Raw genomic sequence first — 18,461 nt, 5'->3', positions numbered from 1 at the left:
TGTTTTGTCGATCAAGCAGAGAGGACATCTTTCGCTCGTGGTTTTCAGTGGAATTCAACAAAAACTCCAAAGGTTGAACTTGCACGGTTTGGGGCAGGTGATTAATTCTTTCCCAGAAGTGCTCACCTTTGGTCTCCAGCCTGAAAAGGTTTCCTACTGAGTGGCAAGATCTCCTCGCAGGGAAGCCAGCTTTATTTAAGCCTTCACAAAACTTCAGTGACAATTACAAGACAGCTGGGAAATTGAGATTAATGACAACACGAACAAAAACCTGTTTCAATGGAGTCCATTTATATCTCACGGCTTTTGAGACCCACACAAAGGCGTGATTGAAACCAACCAGTTCAGCACAATGCTGCTGTAGAACTTGGGTCACTCTGTAAATGCATAGGACATTTTTCAGAATGTGTGTCCAACACAAACCCAGGAGATGGTACAATGATCCCTCTCAGAAGTACTTAGATCCTATACATTTTCAAGATTAATTGCTCTAACTTACTTTTCCATGAAACGGCGCATGGTATTCTTTAATCCAATCGCATCAATGTTCTCCTATCCTCATGCTTTATCAGCAAGTGCAGCCAGTAATACAGTTTGACCATGATCCTAAAATGTCTCCGTAAAAGTCAGCTGGCATGCTGGCCTCCCTTGTCCAGAACGCCTGACCCCATACCCAAAATGTCAGTATTTCTATATATCACGTGCCTATGACCTTTCTAAACCAATGCATAAACTAGGTAGAAGCAAGATGCTGCTTTACAAAAGAAGACACACAGTTGTAAGGCAGCATCTCAGGAGGACAGGGATAGGCAATGTTTCGGCTCGGGACCCTTCTTCTGACTTTTTTCCCCGTCCAAAACAACGCCTTTCCACGATCTTCCCGACTGACTGAGTTACTCAAGCATTCCGAGTCTGCTTTTGCACAAACTGGCTATGTATGCTTTGCTGAAGATAGAGTTTATCACTGTATTCTGCACTCTATTTCCTTTCACTACTTGCACTACCTGTTGTAATCATGTGCAAAATGATTGTACGTATTATGGTGTAATTTGCCTGGAAATTACGAAAACCAAAATATTGTACCAATTTACAAACCTGTACCAATAGTTTGCGCCTATTACAGGTGAAATTATGTGGAAAATAAATTGGACACAATGTGTTGGATCAGAAATAGTTCCATTTTAAAAGGGTTATCAGAAACCTATGGTTAAATTTGGTTCATACATTACAGAGTACGAATGAGAACCAAAGGCGATTTGTATGTGGCGTTAACTGCCACAGACAGCCCGGGCACTAAACTCCCTGTGCATCAGTCAGGTTGAACTGAATTGAAAGAGGCAGCATTGAAAGAAACAGGCCCTTCGGCCCACTGGGTCCACACTGACCATCGATCGTCAGTTCAATGTTATCCACATTCGCATCCACTCCCAACAGACTCAGGACAGTTTATAGAAGCCAATAAAAGATCAGGTGAGAAATGAACTTTGTGAAATAATAAAATTGCAGCAGCTCAGGTTACAGATGTGTAGTCTGCCACATCAGCTTCTGATCATCAACCTTTACCTTGATATCTAAGCCTCTACCTTGGAAACGTCAAAGTGTTGTAATTCCAAAATGTAGTAACTTCTACCAGTGAGAATCCTATCCAAGCAAAAAATTCAGGCCCATAAAAAAAAAAATGAAATAAAGTCAGGTTCAAAGTACATTCTGCTTGTTTGTGAATCTCTGCTATGATGTGGGTTAAAGGATCAATTTAAGTTTGGCTCTAAGCGACAATGAACCCATGGGTGAGGTCGGTTTCGCTTTAGACAGTTTTAATCACAGCACCAGAGACCTCAGCTTTATACATTGTAGTCCCAGGGTCAAGAAACAGTTTCAAAGGTAAGATATCAAATTGCTGATAAACTGAAACTGAATTAGTCTGCAAACATTTAACAAGATTTTTATTGATTTTTCCCTCCACAGTTTGCCAAGTTCATTGGCTTCTTACGAACTCAAATATTGAACCTTCACTACGACTACATGCCTTCCTCGTTATGAGCCGCCAAAACTTAGAGCGTGGGCAATTATTTATCCTTTGTTATGTTGCGACTCCATGCTGTTGTCAGACCCAGTGTCAGAGCTGATGTGACTGGTGCCAACGTCTGACAACACCTAAAGGGCCACCATCACTACAAGATACACTGCCAGTTACTGGACGTTCTGTTATCAATCATTAAGGCAACATGTACTTTTGCCCATTTTACATTTTATTGCTGATTATTGGATAGCTCCTGCTTGTTGCTGTTTATATGGCTATTATCATGAGGCTTAGTAATGATGTGGAATTTGAACATGATCTATGAAGCCATATATCATAATTTATGATCTATGAAACCACAATAAAGCCACAGATCCCAAAGTGAAGGAATGCTAGAGGATGTAGGAGAGAGACGAACATCATCGAGTTCTTGAGTGTGACAGCTCCACTTTTGTTAAATATTGATGCAGTGCATCAAATCGACGAAGTTTGTCGCTGGTGTATCTGGTTGCAGGCCAGACCATCACGTAAACTAACCTCACTTCCATTGACTCCATCTGCACTTCATGCTGCCTCGGCAAGGCCACCAGCATAATCAAGGACAAGTCTCACCCTGGACATTCCCTCTTCTCCCCTTTCTCATCAGGCAAGAGGTACAGAAGTGTGAAAACCCACGCCCCCAGATTCAGGGACAGTTTCCTTCCAGCTGTTATCAGGCAACTGAAACATCCCATCACCATCTAGAGAGCGATCCTGACTTACCTTCTACCTCATTGGAGACCCTCGGGATATTTTTTAAATCGGACTTGCATTTTGCACTAAACGTTATCCCCTTTATCCTGTGGGCACTGTGGGCAGCCTGGTTGTAATCATGTACAGTCTTGCAACTGACTAGGGACCACACAACAAAGATGCCTAACACTGTACTATAAATCTGTACACGTGACAATAAATCAAACTAAAGACTATATGCTAACTTGAGGAGTGAGCCCTCATCAAAACCTGGAGAAAAATCAGCACTCCTCTTTTTTGTTGCACCAAAATCCTAAAATTCAGGATTTTACTTGAGGAAGAGCATGAATGGGGAGAAAGCAGGGAAGGAGCACATGGCAGGGATAGTGTGAGATCAGAGCATTCATCAGTGCTATCAAGCTTCATCGCAATGTAAATATTCATTTGCTTTGTGCGCTTCTGGAAAACAATTATTTCCGAACAAAATTACAGCCTGGGACAATGTTTTCAACTATAAAATGTTAAACTGTATTATACAACAACATGAATAAAATTAAATGGTGTTAGTAACACATCGACAATTAACTCAAGTAGTTATCAGCAACACAGCTGTCAGAGCACACTTCAAAGACATCACGTGTACGTTAGCTCAACATACTCCAGATTTAAAAGGCAACTGATAATATCCGGTTTCCCTCCGCGCAGATGAATCACATCAAAGGACGAGGATATTGCCTGCAGAATGATTCATTTGAGATGTTGCAGAAACATCCCAAAGTTTACCTGCTATACTCTGCCCTGTAATTATCCTGCATGACAGTGTACAGGAGCAATACAAACTGCACCCGCACGGCGCCTAAGCTGCTCGGGTAGAGACTGCCCAGTAGGAGGGATGGTGACTTGTCTACACTCCAGTTCTGTGGCTTCAGAGGTGATAGATACAAGGCCACGATGGGTAGCACGTTTGGGTCACAAGATGGCCGACAGGGAAATAAGTCTGACTGAGACCCAGCACTGTTGTTGGATGGTACATAACACAACCAATGTATGAGAGTGGCAGGCCAGCTTATGACACAAAATGCTGGAGTAACACAGCGGGACAGACAGCATCTCTGGACAGAAGGAATGGGTGATGCTTCGGGACAAAACCCTTCTTCTGAAGTAGGGGCTTGCCCCGAAACGTCACCCATTCCTTTTCTCCAGAAATACTGCCTGTCCCACTGCGTTGCTCCAGCATTTTGTGTCCATCTTCGATGTAAACCAGCATCTGCAGTTCCTTCCTACACTTGCCAGGTTATGGGAATGTTGCAAGCAATCTTTTCGCATGGTGCGTAATCAGGGACTACGTTTAAATCTCATCCAAGAATCAGCTTCCCCACCAATGATTTATCCCCTCATTATCCCCACAGGACTGTGCTGGAATTACCTAGAAAACGTGTTGAAATGCTACTTGAGCAGGACTCGAACTCACCACCTTCCTATCTACGCTGTACTAAACCAGCGCCGATGGGAAGATGCACAATTGCACAGTACGCTGACCTTGTTACATCTGGCAGGAAAAGCCACTGAGAAGTAGGAAGGATGAAGCCTCGGCGGGGGAGATCACCACAATGGACTGGAAGCAGATTCATGACTGGGAGCCAAAATCTATTTTTTTCCAAGCAGCACCATGGTAACCATGCATGAAGTAATCTGCATGTGGGGAGTGCATCAGGTGCCACCTTCTCACAAACAGGACACGGGGCTCTGAGGCCAGCAGGACAACCTCAGCATCCCTTACAACGTCATCCTTATCAATGAATTCTCAACAATGAAAGGTTTCCATTTACAGTTTGGCCATATCCAAAAATACTTTGAAAACAATGAAATAACTCTTGAGGGCATTTTATGATTCTGGTGATGTAAGGGGAATGGGCCTTGAGCCCAGTACAGTCTGAGAAACTGCATGCAACACAGTGGATGTCAAGTTATGCGGCCCCGTTAACAATGTTGTATTTATCCTTGGTCTATACTGCAAACACGTCAAATGAGCAATTGTTTAACGAAAGGAGTTTATGCCTTGCAAATCATAAATTTAAACCTTCAAGAAGACCTTTTTTGAAAAAACGTTTATGTTTACTTCAGATTTATTTGAAAGATACCACTAAGACCATCTCAGACGCCAAAATATTCATTCAATAAAGATTGCGATCAAGAGCTCATATTGTGCTATCACAATTCCAGATATATAAAGTCAAGCGTTGTGGAAGGAATCGTTCGCACTCTCTGAAACATAATTCAAGATCCCCACCAAGTGCTACAGGCAGGTCTTGCTGCTCAATCCATTGCCTGTAGATCTTAACATGGACCGCTTCTAACTTGGTGAAGGATGCCTGCAGGGAGGAGGATGCCAATGGGACGAAGAAATTACATTCAAAAGATGATGGGTATCTGGATTTAAGAACATTTGATCACACTCACAGATACAGACTGGAAATAGTGCAGAGGAGATTCACCAGGATGCTGCCTGAGGTGGTGCATTTTAGCTGTGAATGGAGACTGGGTAGGTTAGGTTTGCTTTACCTGATGGGGAGGAGACGGAGGGGGATCCTGATTGACGTGTACAAAGTTATGAGGGGTGAACAGAGGGTAGACAGTAGGAAACTTTTTCCCATGGCAGAGGTGGCTAAAACTAGAGGGCTCAGGCTAGAGGGGATTGGAGGTTGAACTTGTTAGACTTGCTCATGCATCCATAAGCAACTTGACAAAGCTGAGATGCAATGCTTGTTGTGAAGATAGCTGCAGTCTCTGTTGTATAATGCTACAGGTTAAACCATTGTACATTCTGGAGACACTGTAGTGAAAGCATAGACTAATGGCATTGAGTCATTATTTTTACCTTTCACATGCTAAAGACACACTGCAGACATAATGTTCAAGATGGCGGCGCTGCCTTAGCAGCTGCGGCTCGCCTGCAGTCCGTCTTTTTATTTTATTTTTTGTGTTCTTTTGTCCTGTTTGAGTTCATTTTTGGTTTATTGTGTATGTGTGTGGGTGGGGGGGAGTAAACATGGTTTTGGTCTCTTATTTCGGGGGGATGCGACTTCTCTTGTATCCCCCGTCTCCGTCTCCGCCTGCGCCGAGGCCTAATAGTGGAGCTGGCGGCCTCGGAGCTGCGGCAGTGGCGACCCGACCCTGGAGTGGGCAGCGGCAGTGGCGACCCGACCCCGGTGCGGGCAGCGGCAGTGGCGACCCGAACTCGGCGCAGGCAGCGGCTGCGGCGACCCGACCCCGGTGCGGGCTGCGGCAGTGGCGACCCGACCCCGGAGCGGGCAGCGACTGCGGCAGCAGCCACCAGACCTCGGAGCGGGCAGCGGCAGAGGCAGCAGCGATCCGACCTCGGAGGACCGGCCGCGGGCCCGGTGGACGACATCGTCGGGAGCTCGCAGGTTGGTGACCTGTTCTGCGGAGCTCCCGCGACAACAGCTGTGTCCTCTGGACTGGAGGGCCGCAGCTTCGGCGGCTTCGACCACCCCGGGCCGCGGAGCTGAACCGGCCCGTTCGCGGAGCTTGGATTCAGCCGCGGGACTGACATTACTTACCATCGCCCGGCGGGGTCACAACATCGGAAGCCTGGATCGCCTCGGCGCAGAGGGAGAATAAGAAGGAAAGAGACAAAAACTTAAGACTTTTGCCTTCCATCACAGTGAGGAGTATTCAACTCACTGTGGTGGATGTTAATTTGTGTGTGTTTTTGCCATTTTTTACTATATGTAGGACTGCAAGGCAACAAAATTTCGTTCAGACCTCAAGGTCTGAATGACCATAAAGGCTACTTTAATGTGGGAGAAATTGCTCAAGTCAAATCAGCCTGCTTCCTCCAACATACAATTTGCTGTCAACCAATTAACAACGGAAGATAAGACGCAAAGTGCTGGAGGAATTCAGCAGGTCAGGCAGCATTTATGGAAACATCACCCATCCTTTATCTCCAGAGATGCTGCCGTACCCACTGAGTTACTCCTGCATTTTATGCCTATATTCGGTATAAACCGGCATCTGCAGTTTCTTTCCACACAATTAACAATGGAATCTATAGCCTTCCCTACCCAATACACTTCCACCCTACCCACACTGTTAAGTCATCACAGAAACAAGCTTGCTTTCATATGGTACCTTTTGCAATCTCCGGATGACCTAAAGGACTACATAGCCAGTTGGTGTAGTCCCTGCAGAGGAAAGATTGCCCACTGCAGGAGTCCTTCTAACAAACTGCAGGGAACTGGTGGGCATGCAAAAACTGACTGTTCCAGATTCAGAGATTAGCTTAGGTTAAAACAATGCAGTCCCAAGGTTTAAGTTTCTAGTGAAGTGCATTGTGAATCATTACATCAGAACACCTTGAAGGAAATTAACATAAGTGAACTAAAGACATGTATAATGTCCTGGCTTCATCCAAAATCCAATCATTCTGAGTTGAATATTCCTCCTCTCAAATGCTCGATCCAAATGATCTTGTACAGATCCCGCAGATTTGATGGCACCAATTCTTCCCCTCTGTTATCAGATTCTTGAACAGACCGGTCATGCGCTGGTGATGAATTTCCTAATCTTCCAAACTACTTTGTTGCAACCTTTGCACTTTTTTAAATCTGCACTTTCTCTGAAGTTGTAATACAATATTCTGCACTCTGTTTATTTTCTCTTTAACACTGCCTGACATACTTATATATAGGGTGATTTCACGAAAGGTCACTGGAGCGTAAATCCCCACTCACGTGACCGAAAATTTTAACTGGGGGACAAGCGTCACTTCCGGTACATGTTAGTGGATGGGAAAACACGCACTTTCACACCCGTTAAAAACATCGAAAACGGCCAGTTTTTGAGCTGCAATTAAGTGAGCTAGTCGGGGTGACCGTGAGGAACAGCTATTTAAATTTACAGTCCAAAAAAAAGATAGAAACTAAGGTAAATACAAGAGGGAGCTGAAGGTGTAAAAAAGGCGGAAGTGCTAGCGGACTTTTTTCTTGGAGATTTAAAGATCCAAAATATCGGGAATTATCGCGTTTGCTCGCTGCATTTCATCAAAAGTGGCATTATTGACTTTTTATCTTTATTCATTTGTTATATGAAAAGTATTAAAAGTTAGAAACCCGTCAGTAAAATTGCAAAATCGCCCATGGTTCTCGGGTGGGTTTTAACATGCAAAATGAAAACGCTTCTGAAGCTCCATTTACCATTTAAATAATCGTAAGCTTGCATCTCAGTAAAATTGATTTCCAAACGCATTGAGAGTTTACGATTATTTAAATGGTGAATGGAGCTTCAGAAGCGTGTTCATTTTGCATGTTAAAACCCACCCGAGAACCATGGGCGATTTTGCAATTTTACTGACGGGTTTCTAACTTTTAATACTTTTCATATAACAAATGAATAAAGATAAAAAGTCAATAATGCCACTTTTGATGAAATGCAGCGAGCAAACGCGATAATTCCCGATATTTTGGATCTTTAAATCTCCAAGAAAAAAGTCCGCTAGCACTTCCGCCTTTTTTACACCTTCAGCTCCCTCTTGTATTTACCTTAGTTTCTATCTTTTTTTTGGACTGTAAATTTAAGTAGCTGTTCCTCACGGTCACCCCGACTAGCTCACTTAATTGCAGCTCAAAAACTGGCCGTTTTCGATGTTTTTAACGGGTGTGAAAGTGCGTGTTTTCCCATTCACTAACATGTACCGGAAGTGACGCTTGTCCCCCAGTTAAAATTTTCGGTCACGTGAGTGGGGATTTACGCTCCAGTGACCTTTCGTGAAATCACCCTATAGTATGACGAGCCTGGATAACTGCAAAACAAAGTTATCACTGTATCTCGGTACACGTGACAGTAATAAACCAATATCAATAATAAAAGTGTGCTGGAAGCAATTCTACCATGGAAAACTGCCTTCTATAATTCTGCCGCACAAGATTGCCTATGAGTCAGCAGGACTTGTACAGAAAGGCCAAATGCATTACAAACCCTTTCCCTACACTGCCATTAGCTTAGTTCTGTCCTGATTGTCCAGGCAGAAGATTGGGAGGAGCAAGTAACAGAGAAAACAAGCCAAAGTCTGAAAATAAAATTGCTCAAACAGGCTTGACCTTGAATGACTGATTTATTACCAATCTTCAAATTAACTACTCCTCTGTCTAGCCTCAAAGCTAAAGGGCCTGTCACACTTGGGCGTCATTTGCGCGTCACGCAGATGGCGTGCGAAGATTTCCTACATCCCAAAATCCTCGGGCGCCGCGTGCGTCTGCGCTTCACTGCCTACGTCACCACGCACCATGCGCGCATCATGATGCGTGCGTCGTGCGTCATGACACGTAAATGATGTCACGTAAATGATGCGCAAATGACGCCCAAGTGGGACAGGCCCATAAATAATCATAACTTTTCAATCATAAACTTATTGTAACTTAAAAAGTAAATACATTTAAGAACTGTTAAACTCAGTGTTAAGAGATTAATTTAATTATCCATCCTACATTTCATTTATATCTCAATAGACAATGGCTCAGACAAGGAATGGACAGGACAAAACAGAAAATGCATGAAACATTGCAGCATCTTCTGCACAGAGAGAGAAGCAGAGTTGACAATGTGGTGACACAGTGGCCCACCGAGTCCACGTCGACCAGCGATCCCCGTATGCAGCACTATCCTACACACTAGGGACAATTTCCAGTCTTTGCCAAAGCCAATTAACCTACAAACCTCGAGGTCTTTGGAGTGAGGAAGGTAACCAAAGCACCCGGAGAAAACCCACGTGGTCATGGGGAGAACATATAGACTCCACACACACAGACAGCGCCTGTGGTCAGGATAGAAGTCAGGTCTCTAGTGCTGTAAGGCAGCAACTCTACCGCTGTACCAACCTGCTGCCCCAGTTTTCTTTCAGTGGATTGCATTACATTTCAGACCTACAGAGTAGCTCACATATTGGTATATGAACTATAAGACAGAACATGACAAGTTATACAGGGCTGATCTCCTTCAACCATCAAACCTCCCGGAAAAGCCTAAAGTTGACTATTCTGTTTACTGAATTTATTCAGTGTTCTTTAATTATGCCAAGAGACTACTTAAGGTAGTACTAAGTAATCAGAAGAACATGTCCCAATATCCTCACAGACGTATATTCAGATAAAAATTGTCATTGAGCCAAAGCAAATAATTGTTAGGTATAAACAAATAAACAATTTCCATTGATGGAACCACCAAGAGTTGGAGGCCTGAAAAGGTCAAAAAATGGCAAAAGAACCAAAAATGATGTACATAGAACAGTGTAGCAGAGGAAGAGGCCTTCGGCCCACAATGTACGTGCCAAACATGATGCCAAATTAAACTAATTCCGTCTGCCTACATGTGATCCATCTCCCTCGATTCCCTGCTTGTTCATGTACCCACGTAAAAGCCACTCAAATGCCACCTTCGTACCTGTTTCCACCACCACCACCACCAGGCAGCCAGTTCCAGGCACTGCTCATGTAACAAAACCCCAATAAAAATGACAAATATTTTTCTAATGCAGGGGGTGGTTTGGGTCTGGCCTATACTGTTGGAGGTGGCAGTGTAGGCAAACCCAACTGTAGTGTTCAATAGGGACTTAAATAAACGGTGGAAAGGAAAATATTTGCAGGGCTTTGGGGGAGGGCAGATGTCTGAAGACAGAGTATAGAGTTTTATAAAGACAGCTAGCAGGTTAATTGACCTCTCTAAATTGGCCCTGGTAGGCAGGGAGATGATGAGAAAGTACGATAACATGGAGCTAGCGTGAACAAGTGGTCAATGGTCATTGTGGATTTGGTAGGCCGAAGGGCCCGTTTCCGTGCTGTATCTCTGGACTAAACTAAACAAAGCCAGCTGCAGAGGATGCCCACAGTGGAGAATGCACAAGAGATCGGAGTTGAAGAACGAGGAGAATCGATGTGCTGGGAAAGAGGAGGGGAAGCATAAAGTAGGAGGAATCTGATTTCAAGCTTAGAACATAGAAACATAGATAACAGGTACAGGAGTAGGCCATTCGGCCCTTTGAGCCAGCACGCCATTCAATATGATCACGGCTGATCATCCAAAATTAGCACCCCGTTCTTGCTCTCTCCCCATATCCCTTGATTCTGTTAGACCCAAGAGCTATATCTAACTCTCTCTTGAATACATCCAGTGAATTGGCCTCCACTGCCTTCTGCGGCAGAGAATTCCACAGATTCACAACTCTCTGGGTGAAAAAGTTTTTCCTCATCTCAGTCTTAAATGGCCCACCCCTTATTCTTGAACTGTGACCCCCTGGTTCTGGACACCCCCAACAGCCCCCAACTTCCCCAACATTGGGAACATTTTTCCTGCATCTAGCCTGTCCAATACCTGAATAATGTTATATTCTTATACCCAATAACGTAGAAAACAAGGAACTGCAGATGCCGGTTTACACAAAATAACACAAAGTGCTGGAGTAACTCAGCAGGTCTTTTTTTTATACCCAAAAAATTGTTGTCAGGACAGGAGCCAAAGGCGACCAGCAAATGTGGGAAATTCAGTGAACAAGACAAATGCAGTGAAATTCAGTGAACTAGAATCAGTTCAAACTGAAATAAGAACAACATCTTGTCCTTTTAACAGTTGGCTAGACAGTGAAAGGACTGGTGCTATATACCCACACATTCATCAGCAGTGGTTCAGCATCAAGTGATAATGAAATTCAATACCCTAGCCGGGATGAAAACATTTCACAAAATGGGGTCTTGCCACTATTATTTTGAAACACAGAATCTCCCAGGGACTATGAAAATGTTACAGAATCAACTATGAAAATGTTACTGTCAATAGAACAGCTAGATCCAGAAAATAGTAGATTTCCCCCATCTGAACTGCAAGTTCTGATGAAGACACTTGAGGACCACTTGAGGGTTCGTGTTCAGGTACACTCATCAATCCCTTTGACTTTGGGTATTCCTGAGCACATTAAACCCCAAACAAAATGACCTGGTCTGCTAATCGCAGTCTATCTTCATACATTAAAAGTATTCTCTATTTTGGGAAGGCTGCGGACAGCATTGTGGAATAGAGTTCCAGTTCAACAGCTGTTAACCTGTGAACTTTATGCTATAATCCCAGCATACTGGCCAGAAAAGGTTGATAGTAAAGTTTAGGTATTATTGTGACTGCCTCCAAACAATGTAGGGATATTTGTGGACAAATCTTGTACATCACTGTGCGAATCCACCATTTCAGTGTAGCTCTGACCAGCTGTTCAAATACATCAACTGAGTTAGAAATAACTGCAAATTTTGCCAAGTCTAAACTTGGATAACAGGCACAGGCAGCACAATGTTTATCATGAAAAACTTTTAAAATTAAACTGAGACAGCAACGTTGCAGCCTTGACAACCCTCTGGTATAGCAAGATGCCATTTCAGAGCCGTCATTCAACGTTTCCTGCTCCTGTCTGCTAGATAGTGATCTACTTCCAAAAGCTAACCTCATATCCAGTGCCTCCAGCTCTCTACTGCAGATCGGTACCCGGGCCCATGGCTCATTTATATTGTTGTGTCATTCTCCCAATCCCCTCGTGTGAACTATTTAATGAGGCCTTTCTTCTATGTGGTCTCGTTTTTCTAATGGCGTCTACAGCTCCATTTCCTCCAACTGACTAGCAACTCACAATCCTTTGTCATGGCGACTCTCAACTCCTGTCCCTGTTCTTCCGTGATGCTCAACTCCCTTTCCCTCACCGTAGACACACTCCACCCCAGCCTGTTACCCTAGCAACACTCAACTCCAACCCTTCACCCTAACAAAACTCAACTCTAACCCTTCACCCTAGCAACACTCAACTCCAACCCTTCACCCTACCAACACTCCACTCTAACCCTTCACCCGAGCAACAGTCAACTCCAACACTTCACCATAGCAACAGTCAACCCCAGGCCTGCACCATAGCGACACTCCACTCTAACCCTTCACCCTAGCAACACTCAACTCCAACTCTTCACCCAAGCAAAGTTTATCTGCCAACCCTTCACCATAGTAACACTCCACCCCAGCCCATCGCCCTAACGACACTCAACCCCAGGCCTTCACCGTAGCAACATTCAACCCCAGAGCTTCATTGTAGCAACAATCAACACCAACTCTTCACCATAGCAACAGTTAACATCAGTCCTTCATCCAAGTGATGTTTATCTGCCAGACCTTCAACATGGTGACATTCAAACCCAGTTCTTGGCGTTCTTGTTGAACTCCAAGACCCCCTCCTGCACAGCTCACAGTGAAGCTCAGATGACCTCTGTGATTATCCAGCTAATTAACTTCTTGTTATCCTATAACATAGAGCAGCACAGCTAAGAAACAGGCCCTTCAGCCCACAACGTCTGTGCCATACATTATGCTAGGTTAAACATATCTCCTCTGCCTCCCATATTCTTTCCATCCCTGAATGTTAAACTCTTTTCGATTTTAATGCACCACCAAATTAAAACTAAAGGTTTTTGTAAAAAAAACAACATAAAAAGGTAACTAAATGCCTCAATAAATAATTGACCAACACTACAAGAGGCAGTCCTCCTGAGGAGCAAACACGGCCAGCATTGGGAGTGAAAGCGATTATATGATGACCACATTAACCGCAAGGCTCGGGGTGAAATACATCCCCATAATGAAGGAAAAGCATTTCAATCAGCTTCCAAACCCCAAATTAAAGAAACTGAGCACATTGCATTCTTCCTGAATTACTGCACACATGGAATTTTTACTGTGGTTGGAATCCGAGCCACCACTTGTATCAGTGATACCTGTGTACACCAAAGGCTCACAGCTCCTCGCTTGATATTTAATAGAGAGAGGGAGAGGGACGGTATGTGATGCTCAACGAAGCCTGCCGTCACACAACATTTCTTCCCCTGCTGGCTCTTCTCTTTCTCATGAACAACGTGCTTTCATCCCTCGGGTTCAATCAAAAGGGCTGCCTGGTTTTAAATGAGGCTGCTTTCAGAGGAAGGGAAGCTGTGTAATGGGGCCGTTCAGAAAAACGACCAGAACAATGTAATTCCAAAGATTGCTTGGAGGAGGAACTCCAGAAACTAGATTCAAGGTGGATCAAGGTCTCCTCATCAAAGCAGCAGAGGGAAAAACACAGGAATGTTACATTGGGAGAGATTGGCTGAATGGCCATTTGTCATCAGCTGGGATGTGGAGCTCCCACTGTGAGCAGAAATAAAACAACGTAGTCCTCACATGATTCCGCACATTGCCTCATCTCCAGCAAGAAAGAATGGAATGACTGAATCCATTCAAATTCCGAGCATGCCTTTACTGCAATGCAGCTAAAATATTATCAAACCTAAATAGTTGCCACCTTATCCACAGCTCGATCACTGACAACAAGTGGTCTACTAATTAGTTTTAGTGAATCGAGTGGGGATGCATGCTGGCTGATGAAAGCAGGAAAGAACCAACCCATTTCATAGTCTGAAGAAGGGTCTCGAACCAAAACGTCTCCCAGCATTTTGTGTCGAAACGAGTTCATAGATACTCAAAAAAATGTTAGAGTAATTCAGCGGCTCAAGACAGTATCTCTGTAGAACATGGGCTGGGACGTTTCAGGTCGGGACTTCAGACATCCCTACTTCCGACATTGTAGTGGTGGTGGTGGTGGTGGTGGGGAGGGGTAGGTGGGGTAGGTGGACTGGAAGCGAGAGAAGAACTAAGGACAAATCGGGGCCGGCAACAGATGACCTCAGGCAAGGATGTTCCCAGATAGGCCGATGTTTTAACCCATTTCATCTTTGCTTTTACAGAAAGACAAGACCATGGCTAATTTCCTCAGCCAAAAGATGGCATCACAGACGATGCTGCACTCTCTCTGCAACACAGTGGAATCGTACACTCAAATCCTTGCGTGTAGCTGCAACACTGAGTATTTTTAACGGTGGAAGGAATCATAAATATAAAGCAATGGCAGAAGGGAAAAGGTTAGTTCACAAGGTCATAAGGAACAGGAGTAGAATTAGGCCATTCGGCCATCAATTCATGGCCGATCTATCTCTCCCTCTGAACCCCAAGGTTGTGGGATGCCTCAAATTTAGCTCCCGGAGGTCAAGGGTGCTCAGGGATCGATGGTGTCATGCTGGAGTTAACAACCTGGTGCTGGAAACGAAACTCAATCTTCGTCTCCACGGGACTTTTTATCCTAGCAGGAATGCGATTTAAATAGCTTCAGGCCAAGTCTGAAGATGTTTTCACATGGACACACAAAGCAGCAATTACATGCAACACATGCTTATTATGTACGCAGTGGAATGGGGGTACGCACCTAATGTAATACGTGGCACTAATCTCAGCGTGATCTTCAGATGACGTGAAGTACAAAATGGAAATTCAATTCATAGCCATCATCTGAACACTTGACGTGAGAAAAAAAGTCATTCTGCATTCCTACTCTAAGGAATATAATTATGATGGATGCGGATTTTGATTGAGATACAAGGCTTTGGACTGGAGACATCACCAAAGCTGATTCTAATCACGCTATCTCAGAGAGCAGATGCAACTGACCCATCTGCTAAGACTACATGATGGAACTGTGCATCATAAAGCAGCACAAGATGACTCATTATAAAGCGACACTTTGTTCACAGTAATGCGATACAAACACAAGATCTTTTTTCCGTTCTGACAGCTTCAATTTTACAGAAAATATGATTGAGGGCTTCAAGACCATCCAACAAATTTCTTACCTGTTTTGTTAGATGGGGTAGTTGGAATTTCACCGGGTATGCCTGGTGTGCTGCCCTCTTCAATATCAGTGCTTCCCTCTGTACAAAGGAATAGTAAAACAAAGATATTAATTCCTGCAGACGCAAGAAATTGCAGATGCTGGAATCTTGAATGGAAGCAAAGCACTGGAGGAACTCAGTGGGTCAGGCAACGGGTGTGGAGGCAATGGAAAATATGACGTTTGGGGTGATTGATTGAAGACGGGAAGAGAAAGCTTGAAGAGAGAGAGACAGGAGTGGGGCAAAGCCTTGCAAGTGATAGGTGAATATAGGAGGGGGGGGGGGGGAGAACTTGATCGGCAAATGGGTGGAGAAAGTGGCAAAAGCTGGAGCTGAAAAGAAGAAAAGAGGATGTCAGATAAGGAATGGGCAAATTAAATGTAAAGCCAGAGGGTTATAGGTGGATGGAGGCAGCGGTAGAGTTGCTGCCTTACAGTTCCAGTGAGCTGGGTTCGATCCCGACTACAGGTGCAGCCTGTATGGAATTTGCACGTTCTCCCTGTGACCGTGTGGGTTTTCCGGGATCTCCAGTTTCTTCCCACACTCCAAAGACATGCAGGTTTGTAGGTTAATTGGCTTGGTATAAATGTAAATTATCCCTAGCGTGTGTAAGATAGTGTTAATGTGCGGGGATCGCTGGGCCGACGGGCCTGTTTCCGCTCTTTATCTCTAAACTACACTAAATGAGAAATGCACAACTGAGGGATAGGGTTTGAGTCATACAGCACGGGATCAGACCCTTCTGCCCAACTTGCCCATGCTGACCAAGATGCCTCATCAACACTATTCCCACATGCCCGTGTTTGGCCATATGCGTCTAAACTTTTGCTATCCATGTACCTGTCCAAATGTCTTTTAACGAGAGATGATTGTACAAAGCAGGGGAAAGGAACAGGCTTTTGAGGTCTCTGACTATCACTTTGGGTGCACGGAGCTCCTCAGATAAATTCGGGTCACTTTGTGCACTAATTGTCATTGTCAATTATTTGTCCAGTGATTTTCAAATGCATTTCCAAATTGCACACGTCATCCACATTAAGGCGAGGATTAAGCACATTATTGTGCTTATAAGTTGCTGCTCAACCCATTTTGCAGAGGGAAAGGGGGCAGCTTTAAAGAGTGGCTGGAACTAGATTCAAGGTGAGATGTAAAAGGCCAATCCTTAACCTGTATTAGCCGGGACATCCTGTATATTGGGCTAAATTGGCTTGTCCCATACAGGACCGCCCTTGTCCCGTATTTGACTGCTACTACTTGGGTCGAGGGGACTGTCGGGTCGGAGCGCCACGTCCGGCCCCACCTCTCCCGTCCCGACGTAGTGCAGCCCATGGAGTGCAGCAGTGCCTTGCCCGTGGCTCCGTCGGTCGGCAGCCCGGCCAGCTGTCCGACCTTCGGACTCCGCTTACCGCCGACACCACCACTGATGACCGGTTCATGAGTTGGATGGGGTGCCGGACTTTGCACACGACGTGTGCAGTCTGGCACTCGGGCCAACTCATCATTCATCCAGCCACGACCGAGTCGGTCAACGAATTGCCGTGGGAATTTGTCCATTATTTTGACCGTTTGTCCCTTACTTATGAGTGAGGAAGTTGGCAACCCTAGACACACTCCGCGGATGGCAGATTCTGTAACTATATTTTCTTACAACATGGGAGGCCACTGTGCTGCCCAACCTGAGCTCTGGTGCTTACTCCCTCCCCAGTACCCTCATCCGAGAGTACAGGCCGTAGGTGACACACAAATCCGAACTGTGACATTACTTATGGCGGAGGAGTTCTCTCATAACTGTGGAAGTGACTATTAACCCAGACGGACAAGCCCCATTCAGTCTCAGGCCAGTGAAGCTGCACCGTGGTGCAACGGTAGAGTTGCTGCCGTACAGCGCCAGAGACCCGGGTTCGATCCTGACTAGGGGTGCTGTTTGTACAGAGTTTCTATGTTCTCCCTGTGACCGCACGTTTTCTCTGGGAGCTACGGTTTCCTCCCACACTCCAAAGATGTAGAGGTTTGTAGGCTAATTGGCTTGGTAAAAATTGTAATTTGCAAATTTGGGATAGTGTTAGCGTGCAGGTTTAGCTGGTTGGTGCAGACTTGGTGGGCTGAAGGGCATGTTTCTGCATTGTATTTCTAAACTAAACTAAACTAATCTCATGGCTGCAATACAGCATGTGTGGGGAACGGAGAAGACGTTCTGGTGGTAATGGCCGTTTCAGTCCATCTTTCCACTGACTACTCTCCACCTACCAGCAGACCATCCGAAATCCTCATCATCAGATCCTTCTGGGTAACTCTGGTGACTCAGGTCCAGCTCCGCATCCACTGGAATCAAGACTTCATCCAAAACCTTCGAAGCGTTCACAGTCTGCAGACAAAAGGGGGGGAAAAGCCATTTTAGAAACATAGGTGCAGGAGTTGGCCATTCGTTCCTTCGAGCCAGCACCGCCATTCAATATGATCACGGCTGATCATCCAAAATCAGTACCCCGTTCCTGTTTTTTCCCCATATCCCTTGATTCCTTTAGCCGTAAGAGCTAGATCTAACTCTCTCTTGAAAACATCCAGTGAATTGGCCCACCCTGCCTTATGCTCCGACACCATCATGCATCGTGTGCACTGAAAATAACTCGAGTGACAGATGTAATGGCAGCTCTCTCCATCAGGATGTCATGTTATTTACAGACTCAATGTGTTCCCCATAGTGTCAGCTATTCTATTTTCTGGTAGTTGGCCTATTGAACGCAGCCAACAAATTACAGCTAGTTTTACAACTTAAATGAGATGGCTTGAAGGGTTGAGCAGTGGATTCCCAGTCACATTTACAACAGGGCATCTCAAAGCAGAACTGAGGAAGCTCAGAGGTGACTTAATAAAAGGTCGTCAAGATGAAAGAGCAGATAATGATTCCCTGT

At 44.8% G+C, this 18,461-nt stretch overlaps 1 protein-coding gene across 8 annotated transcripts in view; it reads right to left on the bottom strand.

Moving 5' to 3' along the window:
- hspg2 (heparan sulfate proteoglycan 2) overlaps window positions 1-18,461 on the bottom strand; it is a 365,099-nt gene that overhangs the window by 250,644 nt on the left and 95,994 nt on the right. For all 8 annotated transcript variants that reach the window (XM_033047940.1, XM_033047944.1, XM_033047946.1 and 5 more), the window contains exons 2-3: window positions 17,797-17,914; window positions 15,511-15,588 (exon numbers count right to left, since the gene is read on the bottom strand). In XM_033047940.1, the coding sequence (XP_032903831.1) occupies window positions 15,511-15,588; window positions 17,797-17,914 (196 nt within the window). The remainder of the gene's footprint in view (window positions 1-15,510; window positions 15,589-17,796; window positions 17,915-18,461) is intronic.

This window comes from Amblyraja radiata, chromosome 31 (assembly GCF_010909765.2).
Source record: "Amblyraja radiata isolate CabotCenter1 chromosome 31, sAmbRad1.1.pri, whole genome shotgun sequence".
In the NCBI taxonomy this organism is placed as follows: domain Eukaryota; kingdom Metazoa; phylum Chordata; class Chondrichthyes; order Rajiformes; family Rajidae; genus Amblyraja; species Amblyraja radiata.
This window is presented reverse-complemented; position numbering and strand designations above follow the sequence as displayed.